At 52.0% G+C, this 23,871-nt stretch overlaps 2 protein-coding genes across 2 annotated transcripts in view; one reads left to right on the top strand and one right to left on the bottom strand.

Annotated features, from left to right (window-relative positions):
• The first annotated feature begins 2,044 nt into the window (after positions 1–2,044).
• On the top strand, positions 2,045–10,452 carry CDC42EP1 (CDC42 effector protein 1). The gene is made up of 3 exons (XM_002196026.5): positions 2,045–2,597; positions 6,100–6,974; positions 7,993–10,452. Exons 2-3 carry the CDS (start codon positions 6,530–6,532, stop codon positions 8,784–8,786), a joined length of 1,239 nt encoding a protein of 412 aa, XP_002196062.5. The 5' UTR covers positions 2,045–2,597; positions 6,100–6,529; the 3' UTR covers positions 8,787–10,452.
• Positions 10,453–11,335: 883 nt separating this feature from the next.
• Positions 11,336–23,871, bottom strand: part of LOC100231144 (uncharacterized) — an 18,565-nt gene continuing 6,029 nt past the window's right edge. Inside the window, exons 2-5 of the mRNA XM_072923436.1 lie at positions 17,088–17,193; positions 12,955–13,037; positions 12,577–12,736; positions 11,336–11,526 (exon numbers count right to left, since the gene is read on the bottom strand). Coding sequence (XP_072779537.1) covers positions 11,380–11,526; positions 12,577–12,736; positions 12,955–13,037; positions 17,088–17,193 — 496 coding nt within the window. The 3' untranslated portion in view covers positions 11,336–11,379. The remainder of the gene's footprint in view (positions 11,527–12,576; positions 12,737–12,954; positions 13,038–17,087; positions 17,194–23,871) is intronic.

Raw genomic sequence — 23,871 nt, 5'->3', positions numbered from 1 at the left:
GCTTCCTTCAGGCATTGAGTCTGCGAGTGGAAGTGAAATAGGATGAAGGACGGAGCACCACGAGGTGGGGCAGAGACTTCAGCCCTCCCACATCTGTCCATTCCTCTCTCCCTCCCCATCACCTTCAGTCACCCATAAGACCTCAACCCTGTGTTGGAGGGAGGAGTGCTGGGAAGATGAGGGGATGCAATTTGCATAGCCCTGTCTTTGATGTTGTGCAAATCCTTATCTGGGAAAGCTGCTGGGCCACTTGTCTGCTCCACGATAAGCCCAGTAGCCGGTCTCTCTATAATGGTGAGACTGGAACTGCTGCCTGGGGCTTAGGGTTACAGATGGGATGAAAGGCTGGGGTGACTGAAGGTAAATGAGGTAGCTGGGCTGGGAGGGGTCCAGGCATAAGCTCCTACTCACAGCATCCATGGGTGGTTCAGTGACTCTGCAGCACTGTCCAGCCTCACAGCCACCTCTCATTTATCAGCCAAGGTGGATAAATAGGCTGAGAAGCAGGATTGTGTGGATTGAGTTTCCAGGCTGTTGTATATGAAAGAAGGGGGTGTAACCAAGTAGCCAGAGGCCAGGATGAGTACTGAGACCCAGAGATGGCACATACCCTGACCCTTGAGGTCTTCAAAGCACCTCAGTGCTAGACCTAGAAGTACAAAAGTCAGAGCTTGGCTGGCATGGCTACAAGATCACAAGTTTGGGGAAGGATGCTGAAGAGAAGGCATTTCCAGATGCTTTCCTGGAAATGAAGCCCGTTCTGGCCCGGAGCACAGAGATGCATGGAGTAGGAGTAAGAAGGAGGCAGTGGAGAGCCAGCCCCCTGCAAGAAGCAGAACGTGGCCCCTATCCCATCTGGAAAAGATTTGTTCTGCATTCCCCAGTGGAGGTGGCTGCCGTTGCCCTGGCTCTGCTTCCTGACATAGCCCCTGCTGCAGGGCACAGGGATGGGGGTGAGGGAGAGCCCCTCAGGCAGGGTGGGGAAAATGCCCTGGCAAGCCATGGGAGGAGACCCGAAGAAAAGGTCTTTTCCTGCCTCTCCCACCACCCTCATTAGCTTCCACTGAGCAGGACATAGGGGAAGGAATTCCTACCATACCCCTGGCAAGCCAGGAGGATGCATGTCGTGATTTCTCCTCCTTTCCTCACTGATGGCAGAGTTCATCTATCAGAGCTAAGCTTCCATCTTCCTCCAAGACACAGACCCACCTAAAGTACCACCAACATACGCATATGGTCTTAATTCCTAATGGAGAAAATTTCCACAGAATGCAGAAACTCCAACTTCCATTTCGCAGAAGAGAAGCCAGAGAACAGTGCCAAACCGTACTACTGCTACTTAGCAAACCTCTGAGCAATAAGGTGCTCCTGCCTGGGCACCCCAACACAAGCAACCTGAGCCTAGTGAACGGCCAGGCTCCATTTTGACATCTCCTCTGCAGACATCTTGTCATCCCTTCAGCCAAGCCCTACTTAACCCCAACAAGTCTTGTCTCGCCTTCACCAGCAGAGACACCTCCCTTCTCCTCAACAGGGCCCTGAATAGGTGCTGTGTGTGGCCAAGTGGCCCCCGGCAGAGCCACCAAGCCAAGTCTGGAGGCCATGAGGGTCACCAATGGCACTGATGATGCTACACCCACCAGGAGGTTGCCCCTCATTGGCACTGATAGGGTCTTCTGCCCTGTGACCATCAAGGGATAACACACGATGCCAGAGGGATGTGGTGTCCCACATGTGGGCAGAAGCTCTCCCTGGTGCCACCAAAGAGCACCTCCTTGCACTTATCTGCTGCCACCCCCTCACCCTGGTGTGACACACTGTCGCTGGCATGACACTCGTCCCGATGCATTAACACTTGTCCTGAGCCTGTAACAAACACCAGCCTGGCCCACGTGGCCTTCGAGGAGGCTGTCATCCTGCTAATGCCCAACCCAGTGCTACCCACAGGTCGCGGTATGACCACCCACCCGCAGACCCCAGTCCTGACTGGAGTGCCACACCACCGGGAACTTCCTATCCAGTATGGGATATGGGGACCCTATGTGATGCCCGAGGGGTCACACACACACACGGGGTTCAAACCCCTTTCCTTTACCCTGCTCCTCTAACCAGGTTAGACAGCGACCTGGCCTCCTCCCTTCCCCCAACCCCGCTGGAGCAGGCACCCGGAGCGGGAGGCAGCCAATGCCGGCAGACGGGAAATGGCACCGGGGAAGCGGGGAGGAGGAGGGGAGCGGCAGAGAAGTTCCTGAAGTTTTCTGTCCTGGATAGCTGGAATAAATCTCATTTTCTCTGGTCTCCTTGCCGAGTCGAGGATTGGCTCGGCAGTGCTGCAGCCCGCCCTCCTCCTTCCCACGTCCCCTCCCCGCCAGCTTCGCTCCCTCTCTCCCGTGGCATCAGGGCGTCAGCCTGGGAGAGCCAGCCTTGGGGGGACAGCCGTGGGAAAAGGAGGGGGGCAATGCCTCCCCTTTCTCCCCCACTCCGTTCCGGAACAAGGCGCCGGTAATCCTTGGAACAAGTTACGGGGGCCTGCGGAGAGCGTCTCGCAACTTTTCGTCTGGAGGACGGGAAAAAATAATAACCCTGGTTCGAAAGAGGTAAATCCTGAAAGTTTTGGTTCATCAGTTTGTAGAGCTGGGGGTAGGGGAGGTGTTGGGACAAGAAGGAAAAGGGTGGAGAGGGTGTTTGGAAAGGGGAGAGGCGGGAGAGGTGGCGAGGCGATAGAGACGGGAAGGATGGTAAAAAAGAAAGGGAGCAGAAAGCAGGAATGCAACAGGAAACTGGGAGAGAGGAGAGGGGACACGGGACGGGGGGGAGAGGCGGGAAGGAAAGGGAGTGAGAAGACGGTCCCACGGATGGGGGAAGGCAGGAGGACGCTTGTCTCCCAAACCTTGCTCTGGGTACCCCTCAAAGCCCCACAGGCTCTCGGCGCCTCAATTTTAGGGGTATGGAGGAAGAAAGGGAGCACTTTTTCACAAGTGGGCAGGGAAGGGATGGCTGGAAACTGCCCACCTCCATAGCTCCAACCTCCCTCTGTGTCCCAGAATGTCTGCTTGGAAAAATATCCTTGTTATACAGAGATATCACTATGTATATATATAGCAGCCAGCAGCACAGGAGTCAGATTTAGGCGTCTGCCTACTGCCCGGCACTGCTCCAGGGAAGCTGAAAGAGACCCAACCCAGCCAGCCAAGCCCCTTTCCCCCTTCCCCAAAAGCCCGTCCCTGCTGCTTTCCTCATCCCAAAGCAGTCACCCAATAGGGGAACTCTGCCTCCCTTCCTTCGGGGAAAGGGAGGTTTTTTCATCACTCAGGAAGGCTGAGAAAGCCTTCCTGGCCACCCACAGCCATTTCCACCCGCTCTTCCTGCTGTTGAGACCACCCCAAATTTCTCACTCCCTTTTGCAGTATGTCCCCTTTGGGGGAGGGAAGAGGCTGCTTTCAGCAGCTCTATCCAACTAGACATCTGGATTATTTTCCCCTCCTTTCTGGTTTCCGCTCTTCCCAGCAAGCAGAACAGCTCTGGCCATTCCCAGCTAGTGGAAAACCAGTGGCAACCAGCTGAACTCAGGGGGAAACTGGGGAGGCCAGGCTGGGGGGAGGAGGAGGAGGTGGTGGGTCTTTGAGGCAGGGGGCTTCCCAGAGGAGGCAAGACAGGAACCACAGAGAATATGCCAGGGAAGGGGAGGTCATGGTGGGCTGTGAGCTTGCTGTGCCAGGAACTGGTGAACACCAAGGGCTGCCAGATGGAAACAGTGGCACCCAGACAGAGAGATGACCAGGCAGAGGGGTCCCTTTGCCCAGTGGAGGAAAGGACAGCACACAGGTCACCCTTTGCCCGCAGAATCACGAGTTTCCCTGGCGTGGAGGAGTCTGTTTCAGTGAAGGGGAGGGCTCAAAGGGGGCAGGGAGCCACACCAGGGGCAGAAGGAAAGAAGGGAAAGGGGGAGGTTGGACGGAGGAAAAGCCCAACAGGCCTGCCAGAAACCTGCCATCCAGGTAGGGTTGGGCACCAACTGCTTCACTCCCTCCCTCACTCTCTCCCTCCCTCCTCTTCCCTGTGCTTGCTGCCTGCCAGAAGGCAAGGAGAGCCAGGGGCCAGGAGTTGCTGGCTTGGTTCCCTGTGGTGACCAAGAGACAAGGAAGGAGAAACACTTTCCTCCACCCCACTCCCTCACTCAGTATTTGTCCAGATAGGGAACAAGGGGATGTTCTCCCATATCCCCCCCTTTTCCTTGTCTCCCCACCCCATCCCAAGGTGTGATGTCCCCCATAGGGGTGTGCAGGGCAGCTGTGTTGTGTGGGGGATCTGGGGCAGGGTAGGAGGGTCCCCCCTCAGAGCAGCCCTGGCTGGTGCAGCACATGCTAAAGGGGACAGCCCCCACTTTGGGTTTCTCAGGGGCTCCAATGTGCAGAGGAAAGAGAAAACTTGAGTGCTGTAGCTCACCTAATCCCCTCTCCCAGAGTCACATGCTTTTCTGGGAGATCCTGGGGACAGCTCAAAAATATGGTTGCATCTCTCTCCCTGTGGTCCCAAGACCCCAGTTGTGCTGCAGGGACCACCCCAGTAGTTTCTTTTGCACTCTAGGAGAGCCCTGACCCAATGGCTGTGGATGGGCTTCTGCCACAGGAAGGAAATAGCTCCCCAGTTGTCCCCTCACCCCAAATCTGCCACGTGCCTGGTTTGTCCTGGCTGCAAGGCAGCACTGCATGGCTCCTGTGGGCAGGAGGAAGACAGGAAATGCATGAGCTGGGGGCCAGCATAAACCCAACCTGCCACCATTCTGTCCCTGTGGCCATCAGCCACTGCCACCCCAGGAGGCCACTGCCACCTTGGGGAGGCAGCCAATGGTGCTGGGCGCTGCTGGGGGAGGTTTGTTTTCCTTCCCCCAGTCATTAGCCCCTGGCAGATAAGAGAGGCCCCGGGTGAGCAAACAAGGCTAGGGCAAAGCAAAAATGCATCTAGCCAGCCAGGAAAGCAATTTCATACCAGGACTCCCCTTCACCAGAGCCTTTGCCATCGTGGCACTGCCTGGCTGCTCCAAGGCAATGCACAGACAAGGAGGAGAGGCAGGGAACGTAGCAGGGGAAGCCATGCAGCAGTGGGGGTCCAGCACATGGAGATCAAGAGATGTGAGGCTCCTGTGTCACCTCTTGGCATGCTGTCCTCCACAGCCAGCCCTGCTGGAGGGACTCAGCTCTGTCCTGATGCCCCAGCCACAGAACTGAGCCCAAGGAAGGATACATCCCCAGCTGGCTACTCAGGCCAGTGACACTCTGAGATGCCCCTCAACCAAATCCTCTCCTTTCCCCAACCCACCCTCTTGCACTTGCTATGCACACCAACAAGGGATCTGCCCATCTGAGAGTCCTCCCCAGTGACTGGGAGGTCATCACCCTGCCGTGCATCCAGCTGCTGCTTCCTGCCTGCCCCTCAGTGCTTCTGGGACCCACCCCTGAGTGGGTCTGAGTGCAGGCACCCACCCCAACTTCTCCTCCAGCCTCAATCACCTCTCCTTTGCTGTGCCTCAGTTTCCCCTGTCTGCAGAGCAGCTGCCCTCCCCACACTGCCGACTCCCTGCTTCTCCAACATGTCTGCCCAGCACCCAGGGACCCAGCCAGTGAAGGACAAACAAAGCAATATACAAATATTGCATTTTTGCTTCCCACCACTCCTCCCCGAGAAGCACATGGGCCCCAGGCCTCACCCTCTCCTCAAGGGTTCATCTGAATAGCAAAAAGGAGGGAGAGGTTTCTCGCCCCAGGAGCTGGGGCAGCCAAGCAGGGCATTGCTCTGGGAGGAGGTTCTGCCTCGGAGGGAAATCCTCAGCCTGTGTTGTAGCATGGGTCTGGCAAAGTTGCTTTGCAGACGGGAAACTAAGGCATACTGAGGCAGGTCAGCAAGGTGAGGAGACATATTTTTGGAGGAAAGTCTTTTTCTTCCTCCCCAAAAGAAGGGCCAGATAAGGGGGCAGCCAGTAGCAAGCTCACCGCTGCCTTATGCACCACGTTTAACCTCCTCAGGGAGTTCTGTGGATACAGCCAATGGGATTGGGAAAATCCTGTCTAAGGCCTTCACTGCTCCTCTTGCCTTGTTTAGGTGGCCAACAACGGGACCAATGCTCTTGCCCTGCCAGTCCACCTGAAGCTCTCTTCATTGCCTGCTGCCCCATCCGTGACTGGCTCCCACTCACCCAGCGGCAGTAGAAGACAGTGGATTAACCCCCAGGTCCACAACCAGACACAGCTTCCAGTGACCTCCACAGAACGGGAGGGGTGACCCAGACACCCCCTGGGGATATCTCCGTGCCACCACTTAGGACATACCCTCTGAGGGTGATTTCATGAGTGCAACATAGTACAGGGAAGCAGGAAACCTGCCGAAAGCTAAAGTGCCATGAGCTGTTATCCCAAGAGCATCGGAGCAGAAGCACTGGGGAGGCTGGGGATGTGACAGACCACCCCAGTGCCGGAAGCCTGGTGAGGGCTGATTTTTGGAGCTTTTTCAAAGGCAGGGCGAAGGGTGCAACATGAGCCTGGGCAAGCTGCCGGTGCTCAGCTGGGTGTCAGGCTCCCATGGCAAGCGGCGGCTGAAGTCGGAGCTGACGCCGGACATGATCAGCCCGCCGCTGGGCGACTTCCGACACACAATGCATGTGGGGCGCGGCGGGGACGTCTTCGGGGACACCTCTTTCCTCAGCAACCACGGCGGGGCTGACACGGCCAAACACAACAACTTCTTCGCCCGGACGCTGCGGCACGTCCGCCGGAGCCCGCTGAAGAGACGGGGCAGCGGGGGCCAGGTGGGGGCCTCGCCCGCCCCCCCGGCCATCTCGCCCATCATCAAGAACGCCGTGTCGCTGCCGCAGCTCAACGAGGGCATGTATGATGGAGCCGGCAGCGGCCGGGCCTTGACCAGCAAGTTTTCCTTCAAAAGTGCCTCCAACAGCTTCTCCAAAACACACCAGGCCTACGGTGAGTGAAGTGCGAGGCAGAGGCTGGTGCCCAGGTACTGAGCATCCTCTGGAGCCCTCCTCCATTGCTCCATGCCTCAGTTTCCTCGGCAGTGAGGAGCTTAGGGTTTTAAGGAGAGATGGGATATTTAAGACCGCCCCATCTTGACAATCCCTCAAAGCAGATAATCCTAACCTTGCTCTGAGCCACGGTGCTTGCTCCTGCCCTTGGAAGGTTTCCTCCCAGGGTGTCCCTCAAAGCAGGGAAGGGATGGTTTCTCTGTTTCTAGCCCTGTCGTGTAGCCCCATACAGCTGGCAGCCTGTAAGGCTCCTGTAAGGAAGCACCCTCCATGTACCCTCAGCCCTACACCTTTCACTTGAGCAGCCTCCCTGAAGAAGCCAAAAAGGTGCTGGGACAGTGGAGCAATTCCCACCCCAAGGTTGTAGGTCAAAGGGACCCACAGCATGGCCTTCCCCACCTCCACACATGCTCTAACCCTGTCCCTAGCTTTGCCAACCTCTACATTTCCATGTGCTGCTCCTTAGTGATTCCATCCACCCTTCTCCATCGTGTCCACATCCCTCCCTGCCAGCCAGGGTGCGCTTTGGGGAAGGGTTGTGGGAAGGATGGGACAGGATATCTGTGTGGCTCCTCTCCAGCCTCACAGCACTGGGCTGTGCTCAGCTTTTCCCTAGGGAGGGAGGTCTGGAGCAGAAGTGGGGGTTGGATCTGGGGTGCAGCAGCCGGGGGAGGTGGCCAGGCTCAGAGGGAAAGGCAGGCTGAGGCAATGCTGCCATCTCCTGGTCTCACCTGCCTGGCTCAGCCCTCACTGCCGTCTTACCGAGCCCAGAGCCCACCTGGAGACCCCCTGCGGGAACTTTGGGCTTTGGAGGTGTCCACAGAGACACTGACCTGTCCTTTAGAGGCCAGTACCACTGACAGGAACGTGACCTGAGCCACTTTGTCAGCAGTGTCCCTTCTCCCCTGCAGAAGTAAGTCAGGCTTCCTCCCTCACTAACCACACCTTCTGCCTCACAGGGCTGGAGTCCGGATTTTGTACCATCCCTCGTGTCCCTCGCTTGGAAAAGGCCCAAGAGAGCACCTGTCCTGGGGAAGATGAGCTGGATCGCTCCGACTCCCTGCTGTCCTTCCGCCTAGACCTGGGGCCCTCCCTGATGAGTGAGCTCCTCCAGGTGATGAGCTTCTCTGAAGCCAATGGCAGCGAGGTGGGGGAGGATGGCCCACACCTCCTGTGCGAAGAGGGGACCAAGGACAGGGTTCCTCCAGCAGTGCATGCATCCCACGAAGAGGACAAGGCAGCATCCAGCTTCTGGGACCACTCCAGGCAGAGCAACCTGTCAGGGGCCAGCTCACTGCCAGGTCTGTCGATCCATGCCAACGGAGAGGCACATGCCATTGAAGGCGCTGGAGCGAACTCTGTCTGGGCTTCAGGGCCAGGGGTGGTGTCCAAAGGGTCCCCATGGCAAGGCCACTGGAACGACTGCACCATTGAGGCTGGAGAATTTGACCGAGCAACCCAGGTCCTGGCCCGCCATTACGGTGGGACCAGCACCCCACGGAGCTCGGAGAAGGGTGAGGGTGCCCGGCAGGCCCGGACACAGACCCCGTGGGAGAGCCCCAGCAGCAGCTTGTGGGGGTCACAAGTGACAAGGGAGAGCCGGTCCCCCGAGGCCAGCTGGAGCCAAGGAGAGGAGGAGGAGACCAAGCTCTCCAGCCTGCAGGAAAGCTACAGTGGTGCCCGAGGGGGCCGCAGCAATTCCTTCGAGTATGCCGATGAGGAGGAGGAAGAGGATGATGAAGTCAAGGTGTGAACAGCCATCCTGCCCATCACAGGCCCCACCAGAGACACTGATGCTGGGTCTTTGCCCTCCTCCCTGTGCCCCACCTGCTGGTGCCAGTGTCACCAGCAGACCCAGTGGGTGACCTCCTTGCCAGCTGGGGGCACTGGGCAGGCTGGGGAGGACAGGAGGAGAGCCCATGTCCTGGGGGGCTCCCTGGGCTGGGCCAGACTGCTGCAGAAGGCCAGTGGGCTCCACAGAGCCAGGCGTAGCATCCCTTCTCCAGCTTCACGGCCATTAGACATCAAAGGAACATTCCCATGTGCCAAAGGAACCCCAAATCCTTCCTACTCCATCCCATTCTCCCCAGAACCCTCTCTCTCAACCCTCAGCCTAGCTCCACCAGCATGTCTGGGGACATACTCCATCCTTCCATTGACGTCCCCAACCACCCTCTGCAATGGCACACATGCCTCCCCAGAGATATTCCCACTGGTAGCTCTGGCATGTAAGGGATGGGGTTTCCCCAGCTCCAGCTGGTGCAAGATCCTTCAGAATAGCATATCTATCAGGGGAAGGTCAGCTGGGGTCCCAAAGGGCAGGCAAACCCCACAGAGCTGAGCTTTCTCTTTTCCCTACCCACCCTGAAAAAGCTGTGTGCTCAGTGTTCAGGAGGTGAGAGCATGCACAGAAATAATCAGGAATGTTTCCACTTGCCTGCTGCTGCTGGGCATCACTTAGGACAACTTCCTTCCTGACCTCCTACTCCCCTCAGCAATTGAGCAGAAATTGAGAGGGGAGAAACTTCTTGGCTGACTGGTGGCAAAGGCAGGTTGCCAGGTCACCAAATTCTGCAGTTCAGGCCCTAAAAATCCCTTCTTTTCCCCCTGCCTCAGAACAAGGAGACTCCTCTGCAGCCACTCGCTTTGTGCCACCATGCTCGTGGTGGTGGCACAGTTTGTCTCTCCATCCTTGTCCCCCTCCCCATTCCCCACACACACGCCCCTCTTTGCAGCACACCCCTTCCCAAGGGTCATGTGGACCCTGGCTGATGTCCCTCGCCGAGTGGCCGTGGGTGACACAGCCGCCCTGGAATGAGCTGGCCTGTGTGCAAACTGGCCCTCATAGAAGTGCCTTTGTGCCACGGTATGGAGCCAACATGCTCGGGGGCTGAGGTCACTGGAGGGACCCTCACAGGACCCCCCTTGTTCTCTGGGACAGGAGGGGGTGTGCAGTGGGAGGAGATGCTGGGCCATGGCTGCAGGACTCTGCTCCCACACAGCTCACCCGCCACCCGGCTGCTTTTGCCAGGAAGCTCTTCAGAGCAGGATAAAGAGCTGCAGGGTGTGCACATGCTGCACGTGGAAGTGCCACTTGCAGCCAGGCCACCAAGGTTAGGGGCAAGCCCATGTTCCCCAGCCTCCCCAAGGGGCTGCCTCATGCCAGCCACCAGCAACAAACCAGGGCAGGCACCACCTTCAGGAAGTCCCCAGGTCTGGCCACTGGCACCCAGCAGGATCAGCCTTACTCTCCCTTGCACCTTCCAGGGTGTGGACCTGGGCTCTCAGGATGAGCTCCCCTCTGCTTCCCAGACCATAACACAAGACCAAAGACCCATATCTGTGGAATTATCCTTTCTGCCTCCCCTCTGTATCCCATGCACTTATTATTGTCCTTATTAAAACAGTTTTGATACTAACTTCTCTGGTGCGTCCCCTTGGCTGCTGTGATCTTACTGTCTTCCTTGCTGTGTCTACTGAAGCCCCAGCACCAATCCCTCCATTTTGGCAGTGAGGAAGTGAAGAGCGAGGGCAAGGACACTTCCACCTTGCTTTGGACCAGGCACTCTCTAAGATGCTCTTCTACTCTGCTCTACTCCCAGCCAGCCTGAAGTGTCCCAATGTTTGCTGTCACACATCAGTCTCACTTTTGGGCTGGCAAGATACTTTCCAATTAGAGCAGCAGCATGTAGTAATTGGGACTATTTGCCAGTAGTCCTGTGCAAGCCACAAAACTCAGCCCAAATCCCACTGCCTCCCCTGCCCCATTTTCGATGAATAGGATCCACTGTGGAAATGTCAAAGTAATGGCTGACCTGACTGGAATGTGCCAGCAGATGAGTGAGGTGAGGTAGAAGGGAAAGTTGGATACAATCCCTTATCTATGGCAGGAATGCTGGCTGGGGGCACACTTGTGCTGTCCATGCCACCTTTTAATTAAGCACTTTTGTAGCACTTAATGCCACATCAAATGCCACTTCATTTACATTTATGCCTTCCTTCCCATTTCACCATCCCCCCTTCCCAAAAGCTGGGTTGCAGGAAGTAATGGAGCTTTGTGAAAAGATTACACAACTGTTTCCCAAGCAATCATATAGTGTCCTCATCCTGGACCCCACCTACAGCCTGCTTTGGCCTGCCTACTATCCCATTGAGCCCACAGCCTGTTCTGACCTGGAAGGTACCTGGCATTATCCAACAAGTGGCTTCTTTCCTATTGCTGGGAGAACCTTGGACTTTGTCAGTGGCTTGCACAGGGACACAAAGCTCTCACAGAAGACAAAGCAGCTGGAACAAGCAGTCTTCTACTGGCTTGGGGTTTTATTAGAGCTAGGAAGCAGTGCCCATCAGGTCATCTTGAAGGAGATGATCTTTAAGCCTCCCACGATGCTTATGTAGTTGATATTGTGGTAGCCGTGCCGGTTGGGGAAGCACACTTCGTGACCATCCGGCAGTTTCACACGGAATTTGTCTGACAGCATTTCAATGAAGAACTGGGAGAAAAAATAGAAAGAAGGGCAGGAACAGGGGGCAAGGAGGGTATTCAGTGCTGGGGATTGAGGTGAGGGTGATTCAGGAAATGAGCAGTTGATATCAAGGGTCTAAGCAGGAATACAGGCTATGACTGGGGACAGGATCTCTTCTGAGGCTGTTTCAGCTACTCAAGCTGTAAACTCAGAGCAGCTAAACCCAGGTATGTCTTTACATGTCTTCACAGAACATATGGAATGTGTACACCACTGCTCTCTTCTGAACAGGGCAGAATAAACCCAACCCCCCAGTGTCCTCAGCAGGTCACCAGGACACAGGAAAAGGAGCTTTGCTGATAAACATGCACAAGCAGACAGGACAAGAATGCATCACTGGTCATTGAAAACTAAAGGCAATATTCCCCAAAGCCATCACCTCACTACCCATTCCCCAAGAGCTAGTTCTGTCTGAGGAAACAAGCTTTCTCTCCACAGCTATAGCAACTGGACTACTCCTAAATGCAGCCCTGTTAATGATTTGGGACATCAGATAAGGTGAGGCAGCAACTAGCACAGCATCCCTGATAGAAAGAGAGAAAGGACAGATTGGCAGCATGGATCCAGGAGTAATTGGGACAGAAGAGTTCAGGGAGAGACTTTTGGCCATTGCTCCAAACTAGGGATTGCCTTAAAGCCTGTGTTTACATAAGAAGGAGGAAGAAAAATAAGTTAAACAGCAGCAAAACCTTGCTTCTTGGAGACTCCTTTTACTTTCATACATGCCCCAGGGTACACTCACCTGCTGGGCAGATGGAGGGGCAAGGAAGCACTTAAAAAGCATGAGACAGACAGGACTCACTTAAAATTCCCAGAAACAGCATTGCAGTTTTTAAAGAGGAGTGGAAATGGCAATCAGGATGAAAAACCCAGAACAGGCACCATTGTGAGGGAGCAGGATGTATTGGGTGGGACCGGGAAAACTACGGTATGGGAATCTGCTAACCAGGGGCTTCCCCTCGCACCCCATAACCCCCCCACACACACACCACACATACCCCATGCTGGCACCCTCACCTTGACAGTGCAACCCCTGAAGAAAGGGAGGTGGCGGTCACGGTGTTCCGCCTGCCAGCAATCGGAGCACTTGGAGTTACAGACGATGACAGACTCATTGAAGCGGGGATTGAAGTGAAGTGCCAGATCTCTTGAGCTGTAGCCAAGATTGATGCTGAAGCTATAAATGAGCATGAGGAAAGTCATATGCATGGACAGGAAAGGGTCTTGGAAGACAAGATCCAACACACATCTCTGCACCCCGTTCCTCCATCACTGTTGCAGGTGATGCACATAACATAACAATGTGCTATTTTGTATCTGGCAACCTTGGAAAACCACCTTCCTCTATAGCCCAACTTCAACCCCAGCATGCCAAGGTGGTTTCTTTGTACTTACCCAACAGTATCGGCAAATATTTTGCCCTTCACCTTCAGGGTGTTCCCAGGCTTCATATTCAGGTTTAAGATTTCAATATTTCCCTAAGGCAGAGAAAAATAGTCTGTGGGACTCCTTCAGCCATTCCTCCTGACTTGCCACTGCAATTGAGAGGGTGCTGCTTGGAGGCATCCCAGCCAGGAGAACATGTATTGCTCTCAGCTGGTGCTCCTCTCATGACAAAACCCTCCATGCTGCAAGCCTTGTGTGAACTTCTCATTCCGTGAGAGAAGAGTGGGCTGAGTGAAACCCACAAGAGAGAAGAGACATCAGAGAGAGAGAGGAAGTGAAAACTGGCTTGTCCTCAGCAGAATGAAGAGAAAGCAGGACAGCAGAGATACAAAGAGGGTTAAAGCAGAGGGGAACTGCCCAGGGTTTGCTGAAAAGCTGATGCTGCCCAAGAAATGCAAGTGGTGAGAGTGGCAATGACTTGCCAGTCTTATTCAGCCTTGCTGAGCTGAGGACCCTGGGTGACAGAGGACAGGAGCAGCATTGCTTACAGGCATTTTCCTCAGAGGGCAGGGTAACCAGGCAGGGAGAGACCAGCAGTTTAGCTCAGAAATGCTTTGCACATAGGACCTTACTGCTCTAAACTTCCCTGTGGCTTACACATTAACATGACTGTTGCCTCTGCAAAGCTCCAATGGCTGCTATTAAGCCAGAAGACTTTGATCCTAGGAAAAAACTTCCATATGTACAGTTCTTACTAGGAATTCCAGGAAATAAAAGCAATCTCAGCCTCCTTGGTGGGCTCTCAGTGGAAAGACTATGACACACAGCCCTTAGGGTGCTGCTTTAGACATGAGATAGGACAAACATCTTCCTGACTGGCCAAGGAGTGTGACCAGCATGCTCACTTATTTCCTGTGTGTAACAGCTCACCCAAAAGAACATCCCAGCTCCTTCCTTTTGTGGCAATAGGCAGCTCCAAAATCCATACCCGCAGACAGATATGATCTCCACCATCCTCCCCCTCAGTGCTCCAAAAAGGGCTCAAAGGGGTTTGGAGGAGAGGACAACCAACACACTCCCTCTAGATAGCATGAGTTACGGAGTATCCTCTGCAGGAGTGACATAACGGCATCCAAGCTCCTTGCCTTCTTGTGGCTCTAGATTCAGCTGTGTGGATTGCAATACCCTTATGTGGCAGCTCTTCTGCAACCTCCCATCCAAGCCCTATCTAGACCCAAACCTTTTAGCCTGAGGAGCCACACACCAGGCCACTTCAGGTTCAATAGTCCCATCCTGGAATGTTGTCCTCACAGGAAAGTATCACCCCTGCTGTCTTCTTCCCAGGTGAGAGCTATGACATCAGTCAGTAGACAGTGCCCCTGATTTGTAAGACTCCAGAAGTCAAGTGGAAAAGGGAGATGGAGGAGGAGGAGGTCAAGGCTCAGAGGACCAGTTGTACCTCAGTCCCCCTCCCAAGCCCTACACAGCACGAGTGCTCCTGCTGCTGCACAGACAGCTGGTAGACAGCTTCTACCCTTCCCTAAAACATCCTGAAGAAAGGAGAAGTGCTGATAAACACTCCTTCCCTGGAGGCGTTTCCCACAAGCAAAGGGTCATAAAGTCTAGCAGGCTTGGGAAATTTGTTTGCTTTGGAGGATGCTGAAACTGTTGTTGAAACCTCCAGGGCTGAGCATGGAACCAGCAGGAACCATGCCGGGGATGGCGTTTTCTGGCACTGGGTCTCTTTCCCACCACACCGCTGTGTCCACAGCATACCTGTACACACCTTCACATCACACTGCTGCCCTGCAGCCATCCCAAGGATAATACAGAGCCCAGGGTCCCCTTCTCAGATATTGGAGCAAAACTGAATGGCTGGCTAAATTGCACAGTAACTCGCTTTTTATCTCGAGAGTAAGGATTTGCTGTCTGAATGGTATCCTGGGTATTCCAGTCTTAGTAAATATACCCATGAGAAGGGGGTCTTTTACAGACTTAGGCAAAAGCAAACAAGCAGTAATTGCTTATTTTCATTAAGCATAAACATACTAAACCAAGGCGTATCTTTCCAACACAGTTTATAAATGCCATACTTGTTGACCTTCATTACTTGGTTAAATTTGTAAACAAAATTTAGAGATACATACACAAATTAAAATCCCCAAACGACAGTACACAGAAAAGCTAAAGTTGGACTAGGAGAACCCTCAGCTCTAGGTACAGTTTCTAATATGCAGGATTCCTATAACCTGGAAAAACCATAAAACAGAATCACTCAGTTTCTGTCTAACCAGCACACAGTGGTTTAACAGGAGAGTATTATCCATCTGACAACAATTTGATGGATTTTTCCAGAACTATCTTTCACTTCCCAAGTGTAACACAGAAAACTTTAGTTCTGTCACCACCCTATCAATACCTGCAGCAGTGGGTATTGTTAATTGAATCAAGTATTGGTTTAGATTTTGGCTTTCCTGTGCTGGTATAAATTTTACAGACTCACCAGGGGGATTTAGGTGGCTTCCCAGAGGCTGCTTCAACCCATCCCATATGGCACCAGTAATTCTCTATTTCCTGTGAGAATTCATACCAGGCAGGTATGTGAATTTGGTCTACAGGTGGTTGTGCCACTGCTGCAGTAATATTCATGGTGCCATCCATTTGTATGTGATCTTGGGCATTTGACACAAACAGTTTCAGCCTTTCTGGAAGGCCACTAAGGGGAAGAGTTAATAGGGCTGGATTGACAGGAGCTACTGTCAGGACTCGCCTTAATTGATTGCTTAAATACATGCTGCCTTTTGCACAGAGCTGCCAGATCTGGGAATCCTGTAATTTTAAACAGCAGTAGGCTTTCCTGTGTCCTGTGTGTCTGTGCCCCCAGCCCAGTAAGCAGCTCAGGTAGTCAATGAGTAGTTATGGTTACCTGGGGTAGTAGTTAAAAATACGCTATGTCACCAGAATCTTTCTTCCTCACTCAGCAAGATCTGATCTCTGCCCATAAGGGAAACTTGTATTCAGTTTTGTATTCCCCTGAACATCTAGAATGTTCTTCCAGCAATATATCTTACTCTGCAGGGAACAGTAAGTGTGGGTTTCTCCACCCCCATCATCCACAGTTTCAGTTTCAATTAAAGGATGAACTTTTACCAGGTAGGGTGAGAGTCTGCCTCTAAATCATTGTACCAAATATCCCCATCCCATGTTTCAGGATCCTCACAATATACCATCCTATAGATGTGCTGGACTGAATTAGAGGATGATTCATGTGGGATTTTATCAAGTCATTTACCTAGATTTTTCTGCATCTATTTTTCTCATATTTCAGCTGCAGACAGTAGTTTTTTCTAATTGTTAATTTTTATTTAAAATAATATCTACCAGTTTTTACAATTTCTCCTATGTCCCTTTCTCAAAAGACAATGCTGTTCTAAGAACTTAATTTTCTCACTTCAAACTCATAAATTTTACATCTGCAACCCTTTTCAGGTGGCAGTAAGCTTTTGATTTTTTGCGTGCAAGATAAACAACCTCCCAAAACTGCACAAATAACTTACCTTCTTACCTTTCATGGGCAACTTACCTTTTCCTCATCCCATTTTTGATTCGACCTGCAAACTAGTAATGTGATCAGCTATTGCTTGTACATTTCCACCATTAGTTTATGCCCATTCCACCCCTGGAGGAGAGAGGCAATTACCAAACTTCTCCAGGGGGGAGTAAAACTTTAGCTTTACACTGGTCACCCTTGATAACCATTTTTCCTTCAGCCTCCCTCAGAGGGAGACAACCTGGGCACACCAGGCAGGAGAAAGCTGTCACCCACAGAGGGACAGTAAAAGTTACAGTAAATGCTTGGTCAGTCTCCCTCAGAGGGTCAATCTCCCACCAGGAGGAAAGAGCGGCAAAAGTTCAGAACTGTTGAACAGGACTTTGGGTCAGAAAATGGTGATGCTAATTAAAATGTTATTATTCACTGTTGAAGTTGTCTGCCCAAACTAAGGTGGAAAGTAGACTAAATGCCAGTTCAACAATGCCGACTTTATTTTACAAAATTAATCTTATATGGAAAAGAGAAAGAGAGGGAGAGAGAAAGAGAGAGGGGGAGACGAAGCAAGATAGGGCAAGTAGTAGGTAGTCACCTCCATGGATCTAGCAGCCTCCCACTGGTCCTGTGCCTTGGGCTTCTTGATGATGGGTCTCATCCAGTTCACTTTATATATATCCTGAACGATTCTTATGCAGTCCCTTGGGTAAAAAGCAGAGGTAGAAGTGACTTTCAGTTCCACATTATCATGTGAGGAAAGAGTAGGCATGGTTCTACCATCGTGCATACTCAGATCTTAATTTGATGGTCACTGGGGGTCTGTTCTGGGCGTTGTGTGAAACAAGTACCTCAAAAAACAAGTGTCCTATTTGTGACCCCACTTCCAGCACTTGCACAATAGTTCACTTCTTATCCAGCACACACCACAGTTGAACTTGAACCTGAACAAAACCTGAACAGTTTTAGTTCAGTTGAACTGAACCAAAACTGAAACCTTGCTTCCTTCATGGGTTATGCAGGGCACTCGTGACTTTTGTTCTGCAACAAGTTCACCACCAAGCCCTTGTTTAAGGTATATGCTGCAAATTACGAACCCTTTCCTTACAGCTGCCTGAGAGGGAGAGCAGCATGTGTCTCCTACTGTGTCCAGTTCTGGGCTCCTCAGTAGTACAAGGGACATGGAGCTCCTGGACTGAGTCCAGTAGAGGGCTACAGAGATGATGAAGGGACTGGAGAATCTCTCTTATGAGGAGAGGCTGAAGGAGCTGGGCCTGTTCAGCCTTGAAAAGAGACGACTGAGAACGGACCTCACTAGTGTCTATCGGCATCAGAAGGATGGAGCCAGACTCTTCTTAATGGTGCTAAGCAATAGGACAAGAGGCATCAGGCAGAAACTAATACACAGGAAGTTCCACCTGAATGTGAGATAGTGCAGGTGACTGCACACTGGAACAGATTGCCCAGAGAGGTTGCGGAGTCTCCCTCACTGGCGATAATCCAGAACCATCAGTATGCAATCCTGTGCAACGTGCTCTGGGATGATCCTGCTAGAGCAGGAGATAGGGCAAGGAGGAGATGACCTCTGTGGGCCCTTTCAACCTGACCCATTCTGTGATCCTGTCTGAGCGATGAGTAAAACTCCCCATGCAGAGAGTTGAGTGCAGAGCCACAAGTACCACGGACATGAGACTACGCAGAGAGGGAGACAAGCAGGAAAGAGGCATGAGCAGCTCAGACAGGGGCCATGAGATTGTATCAAGATAACGTTTACCCCCTCCTACAATGCTCAGCAGGGGCGTTCACCCCCCTTTTATTTGCCAAAGGGAACAATAGTGGGAAGCCAGGCAGCAACTCTGCCAGCACTGGCGACTTCCTTCGTCTGCAGAGCTGAGCCTCCAAATGGTCAGACACCAGCCCTGTGCAGATGGTCTCCCTCATGCAGGAGTATGTGCTCCCCACATCAGAAGGGGATGAGACTTTAGGGACCCCAGAAGAGTCAAAATTCTCCACTGCAGTTGGAGAATTTTGGAGGTGGCGATTGGGATGATGAAAGGAGGGTGACAGGGGCAGGTTGATACTTCCCTGCTGACACTGCAAAGCAGAAAGCCTGGGGAAACAATGATAGCATGGGAATGTAAATCCCAAAGAAAGAGGAAATCCGGCTAAAGAGCATCTGCAAAAGAGGTGGAGGATCTGTGCAGTAAGGAAAACATAAACAATAGCTGTGGAAGCTGGCAGCCACTGGTGCAAAAGATCCAGGAACGCTTCACTCCCCAGAGAGATGATCCTATAATAGGGTACCTGATTGAGAGGACCCCTCCAGGGCCCCCTAGATTTTTACCCAGGCCAGAGGGCAGTTGGCTTGTACTGCTATGGGACACCCATGTTCACTTTCAGCCAGAAGGATGGCAGGGTAGGTCCTCTGCAGAGTGCTTTCACCCCATAAAATGCAGCAGCTCTATTTGCAGAGATCCCACATGGTACATTTTGGGGTCAACAATCTTTCCCAGCCTTCCTCCTAGTCCTGAGGTGATCTCAGGCCACCAGGAGTACCAACAGGATCTCAGGACCCTTGCAGTGCCTCCAGACAGCAGCACCTGATATACCATAGCCTAGAGCTGCCACCTCAACCACAGGGCACCCACACAGCTGTTGAGAACAGACTGAATGCCACCCTCCCCAGCAGGCTGCCAAGATCCTCGGCAGCATCGTTGCTGGCAGCAGTATTTATTTTGTTCTCTTATTTGGGCAGGAGATAAGCCAGCTAGGTGTGAAGCCCTGAGGAAAACCACAGACTTCCCCATTTCCCAGCCAAGGTAGATTCAGTGGTTAGAGGATTCTCAGGGCTTTTTGTGGCAGAGACAGCCCCCAGAATCCACACCAGCATGCCAAAATCCTCCCCACCGTCTCTCTCAACAGTATTCTGAGGAAGGGCTGCAAGGGGCTCAGAGGAGAGGGAGTCAACACGTTCTCTCCAGACAACGTGAGCTATGAACAGTCCCCTGCAGGACTGACACAGGTCACCACCTGTGAGACATAATGCTCAATCCAGAAGGTAAGATAGGAAGATAGAGGAAGGCAATCAGGAAGATAGAGGAAGGCAAGGCAGCCATGCCAGGTGCATGGAAGCATGTGCCACTGTCCCCACATCAACCCAAGCTCTGCAAGAAGAAGAGAGAGATCCCTTTACCACCCTCATGAAAGGCTTGGTGCTAGCTAGGCACCAAAGAAGTGGCACTGGAGAATGACACTGCAGTACAGATAAGGTACCTGTCCCATATTGCACTCCAGGCACCAAGGGAGCCTGTGCCTTGGACCAGGCATCAGTGTCTGCTCAAGGCAAAGTGAGCTGGAGAGACCAGCCATGCATTCTTTCTCGGAGAAGCAGCTGCTTACTCTGCTATTATTTCCTACTGCTTCATATAATTTGTACTCCACAGCAAGCTATTGTCCCTTTCCACTGGCTATTTATTTCCTTGAATAGCCTCTGGGGAAAGATTTCAGTGCGGGAGTAAAGAAAAAAGAAAAACTCCACACAATAAATCTCAAGCAGTGACCTGATTTAAACTGTGTTCTCTGACCTCATCTGGGCCCTGGTTGTGGTTCCTCATGGCAGTTGTGATTAAGTCCTGCTTCTGCTTTGATTTCCTCTCTTCATTAAGACTAGGGGGGAATGACCCCTGCCTTAGAGGGCTGTGGGGTGGATTTTCAGAGGCCAGGGCTCAGGATACAACTGAGCAGAAACTTCCATCAACTCCCAATGGAGATGATCAGCCCTCCACCTTCCAGTACAGAAATTCCTGAATAGGACCGGCTTTCCCTTTAGTCAAGAGGTGTTGGTTGGTCTCTCAGCAAAGAGTGCTGCAACCTACACCCAACTGCTCCCTGAGCTCTGAAAGTCAGCCAGCTTCCTAACGGAGGAGGACCGAAAGAACAAACTGTACTTACCTCAGCCAAACACTGAGGTAAGCAAGAAACTGGGTAAGCAGGTCTGTGGATCTGAAGGGTGTGTACCGGAGAGAATTGTCCAGGAGATGCAGGAGAAGCCAAAGCAAGGATGAGCACAAGAAAAAAGTGCCCAGGAGCACTAAACTCCTCCCTAAGATGGTACCCAGAGTGGGATGGCTCCTCTAGAGAAAGCACTGGTCTCCACATTCAGATCAAGTAAAATGGGAAGGAACAAAGGACTAGAGGTTAATCTCCTGCCATCCCTCCTGCCTCAGCCCCCTCACAGTGCATCATCCAGAGCACTTGTGGAAACAATGGAAGTAGCATCCATGATCTAAACTGGAGGGCAAGACATTAGAGGCCACCAGCATCCAGTAGGCTCTCCACGAACATCACCCCTCTTCAGCTGTAGGGTGCAATTTCTCTTCCTTAGGATGTGGGGGGAAAAGGAGGAGGAAGGACAAAGATAGCTGAAGAACTAAAATGTGGGGGGGAAACACACACCTTTCTTCAGGGCAAGGGGCAGCAGTGAGAAAGGGAATCTGCATCAAGCAGTGGAGCAGATCAAGAGCACAGGGAACAGGTACAGCCTCAGACTCCATCTCCCTCCCTCCTCGATCAGAAGGGCAGTGGTGCCACAGTGGCTGGCATCTTCCACCTCCAGGGGGGAGCTCAAATGTGCTCTTGATGGATGGTTTCCATGTTAGGTCCTTGTACCTTTGCAGGGGATGTCTCTCTCAGGCAGCCCTGAAGTCTGTAAAAACATTTCTGTGTGGTCTGAGCTGTGAACGGGGAAGGGGAGAAAGGTGGTTCATTTGCAAGGAAGTTGGTAGATAAGGGGTCGTTTTTATCAACCCAAGCAGCCAGATGAGTCATGTCTTCTGGATTCCCAGTTTGGCTGAAGGGCAGGAGAATGAACACAACTGGCAGAGGGTGGAGAAAGGAGTTCAGAGGACTGATGACATGCCACCCAGTTCCATTTCCAGATTTCATTTCTCTAATTCTTTCACTCATAGGTGCATGCCAGGAATCTGGGTTGTGGGAAAGGCTTTCAAAAACACGCCTGGAGATAATAATTCACTTGTGTTGAAAGCTTTCCTACTGGAAAAGAGAAGATGTACAGAAAGCTCACAGCTTCTCTCTCTCTCTGGGACCCTTGGGATCATGCAGCTTTACCCATATCTTCTGGATAAGACATTATTAGCTTAATGGGAAAAGGATCTTCCAAAGAGCGCTCCACAAAGGATCAGCTTCATGAGGTCTTATGGTCCACTTATCCTCCACCAAAAGATTAACATCTACAACAGTTTTATCTTACCATTGAGCAAGGAAAATGGCAGCTCCCTCATATGAGGAAATTGAGGTACAGACACCCAACTTCACATCCAAAATCAACTCCTCCTGTTTGGATTCTCATCTTAAATCTTCCACGGCCACAAAATCAAATCAAATCACTTTGCAAACCTGTGCAAAAAACTAAAAGGAAGCTGTACTCCCCTAGCTGATACAGCTGGAGTATTGAAGATGCTGATCTCTCATCATTCCATCTACTATCAGCAGGAGGTACTGAGGCAGTTAGTGCCTCTGGAAAAAATTAGCCCTTGGTGGGTCCAATTAAGTGTGAAAACCAGAGGCATTCAAAGAAGAGAAGTCTTCCTGCAGTGGAAGCCATGGGACTTCCAAGATGCCCCAAGCCCAACTTCACTGACTTCAAGGGAACCGTTTCCCACAACACAGAGAGCATGAGACCAGCTGGCTGGAGCTAGAATAAGCAAAAAATAAATGCAGTATTGCACCATTATACAAAAGGTCCTTGGGGACCTCCCTCCACAGAGCAGCCATCCTGGATTAAACCCCACAGCACAGCAAGGGCAAGAAGTGAGAGTGACTGCCAAGTCTCCATCCTGCACAGGGACAATGAGGCTGTAGGACTTGATCTCACAGCTTCCAGTGCTGAGCAGGGCAGGTTGAACAACTCTGAGGACTTGCAGGAATCTTTCAGACAAGCAGAATCCATCTGAGTCACACGCACGAGGCACAATGCCAATGGTGGCTCATCCACTGGAAAAAAAAAAAAAAAAAGAGAGAGAAAGAAATGCTAAGGGAGAAATAGCAAGTTTTGAAAAGCCACAAGAATTAACAGCTCATAGGCTGGAAAGAAGGGGAGCATAAAAAAAGTCTTTTCTCCCATGCTCACCTCACTAAAGCCAAGTATCCTTCATCTCCACTGGGAAGCAGCAAGCCACCTTACCACACATGAGCTTTGAGAGCATCTGAAGGGGCAACCCACCCTGGATCTAAGGCCATGACTGAGGTCTGCAAAGGAAGGGGTTGTCAAGTCAAAACTATCTGTTGCTGCAAAATCAGCTTGAACAAACTCCCTTTGATGGCACTGCAAAATGAAACAGTAAAAACCAAACCAGATGAACATGGGAAAGAAAAGCTGCCAAAAAAAGGGGAGTCCAAATCCCCAAATGACTGACTCAGTGCAGGAAATGGACATCTAAAGAGGGAACTGCAGGCATCTGAAGGAGAGCTAAGAAAAGATCAGGCCCACACAAATGACTCTCTGTATTCCTCTTCTCCCACTTTCCAGAAGGAAGGGCACCAGAAATACCTGAACCCATGGACCTTCAAAGTGAGACACAACAGGGAAAGAGCTGGACCACAGCACTGCCCTGAGATATCTCAACTCCTCAAGATACTTCAGGGAGCAGGGCAGTGACTGCTTTGCTCTGATGGGACACCTAGTCTCCCTTTCCAGCACTACACTGGACACCATGGGATACCCTGTCCCATATAGGCATCCTGTCCCTTCTCTGGACTTCACCCATGAGCCTCTACTCTTGTTTCTGACCTGTGCAGCCAGTAGGACATAAGCCCTCACTTGAGCACAGTGGATGTTTATTTTGCATTCCCAGCACTCATGCCAAGCTCTTTGTTCTCTCTGGCTCTCTTTCCCTTCCTTCCAGTTTGTGCCTTTTCCTGCTGTCCTTTTTTTCCTCACCACTGGCAACATGCAGGGGCCAGAACCTTGCTGTGTCCCTCTAGCTGCCCCCAAATTTCTTTGTGCTTCTCCCCTCCTGGAAAGCCCCCAGCAGCAAAACAAACACCAGGCTTTAATTGCAGTCAGATTCCTGGACAGAGGATGCTTGCTCCAGAGAGGGGAAAAGAGTATTGGAAACTAAATGCCTTCAGTGCGACTCACCCCAGACTAATCTTATCATATCCCAGGCTGAATAGCTCAAACACTGGTTGCCAACAAACAGACTCAAACAGACTTCCCAAGCTGGGAGATCTGATAAGCACAATGTGAGGACAGGTGGCTGCAACTGCCGGGCAAGTTCCCATCTGCAGGCAGATATCTTATCTCTTCTGTCAAGATGGGACACACATCCAGTCTGCTGCACAACAGTAGGGAAAAGCTAGTG

The sequence above is a fragment of the Taeniopygia guttata genome, chromosome 1A (assembly GCF_048771995.1).
Source record: "Taeniopygia guttata chromosome 1A, bTaeGut7.mat, whole genome shotgun sequence".
In the NCBI taxonomy this organism is placed as follows: domain Eukaryota; kingdom Metazoa; phylum Chordata; class Aves; order Passeriformes; family Estrildidae; genus Taeniopygia; species Taeniopygia guttata.
The sequence above is the reverse complement of the archived record's forward strand: the minus strand, read 5'-3'. Positions and strand labels throughout refer to the sequence as shown.

What these genes read in the sequence shown, in the direction of transcription:
- CDC42EP1 (XM_002196026.5), top strand. Translation starts at nt 6,530, where the DNA reads ATGAGCCTGGGCAAGCTGCCGGTGCTCAGCTGGGTGTCAGGCTCCCAT. An exon ending in CAAAACACACCAGGCCTACG is followed by an intron (nt 6,975 to 7,992) that starts GTGAGTGAAGTG and finishes TCTGCCTCACAG; the next exon opens with GGCTGGAGTCCGGATTTTGT.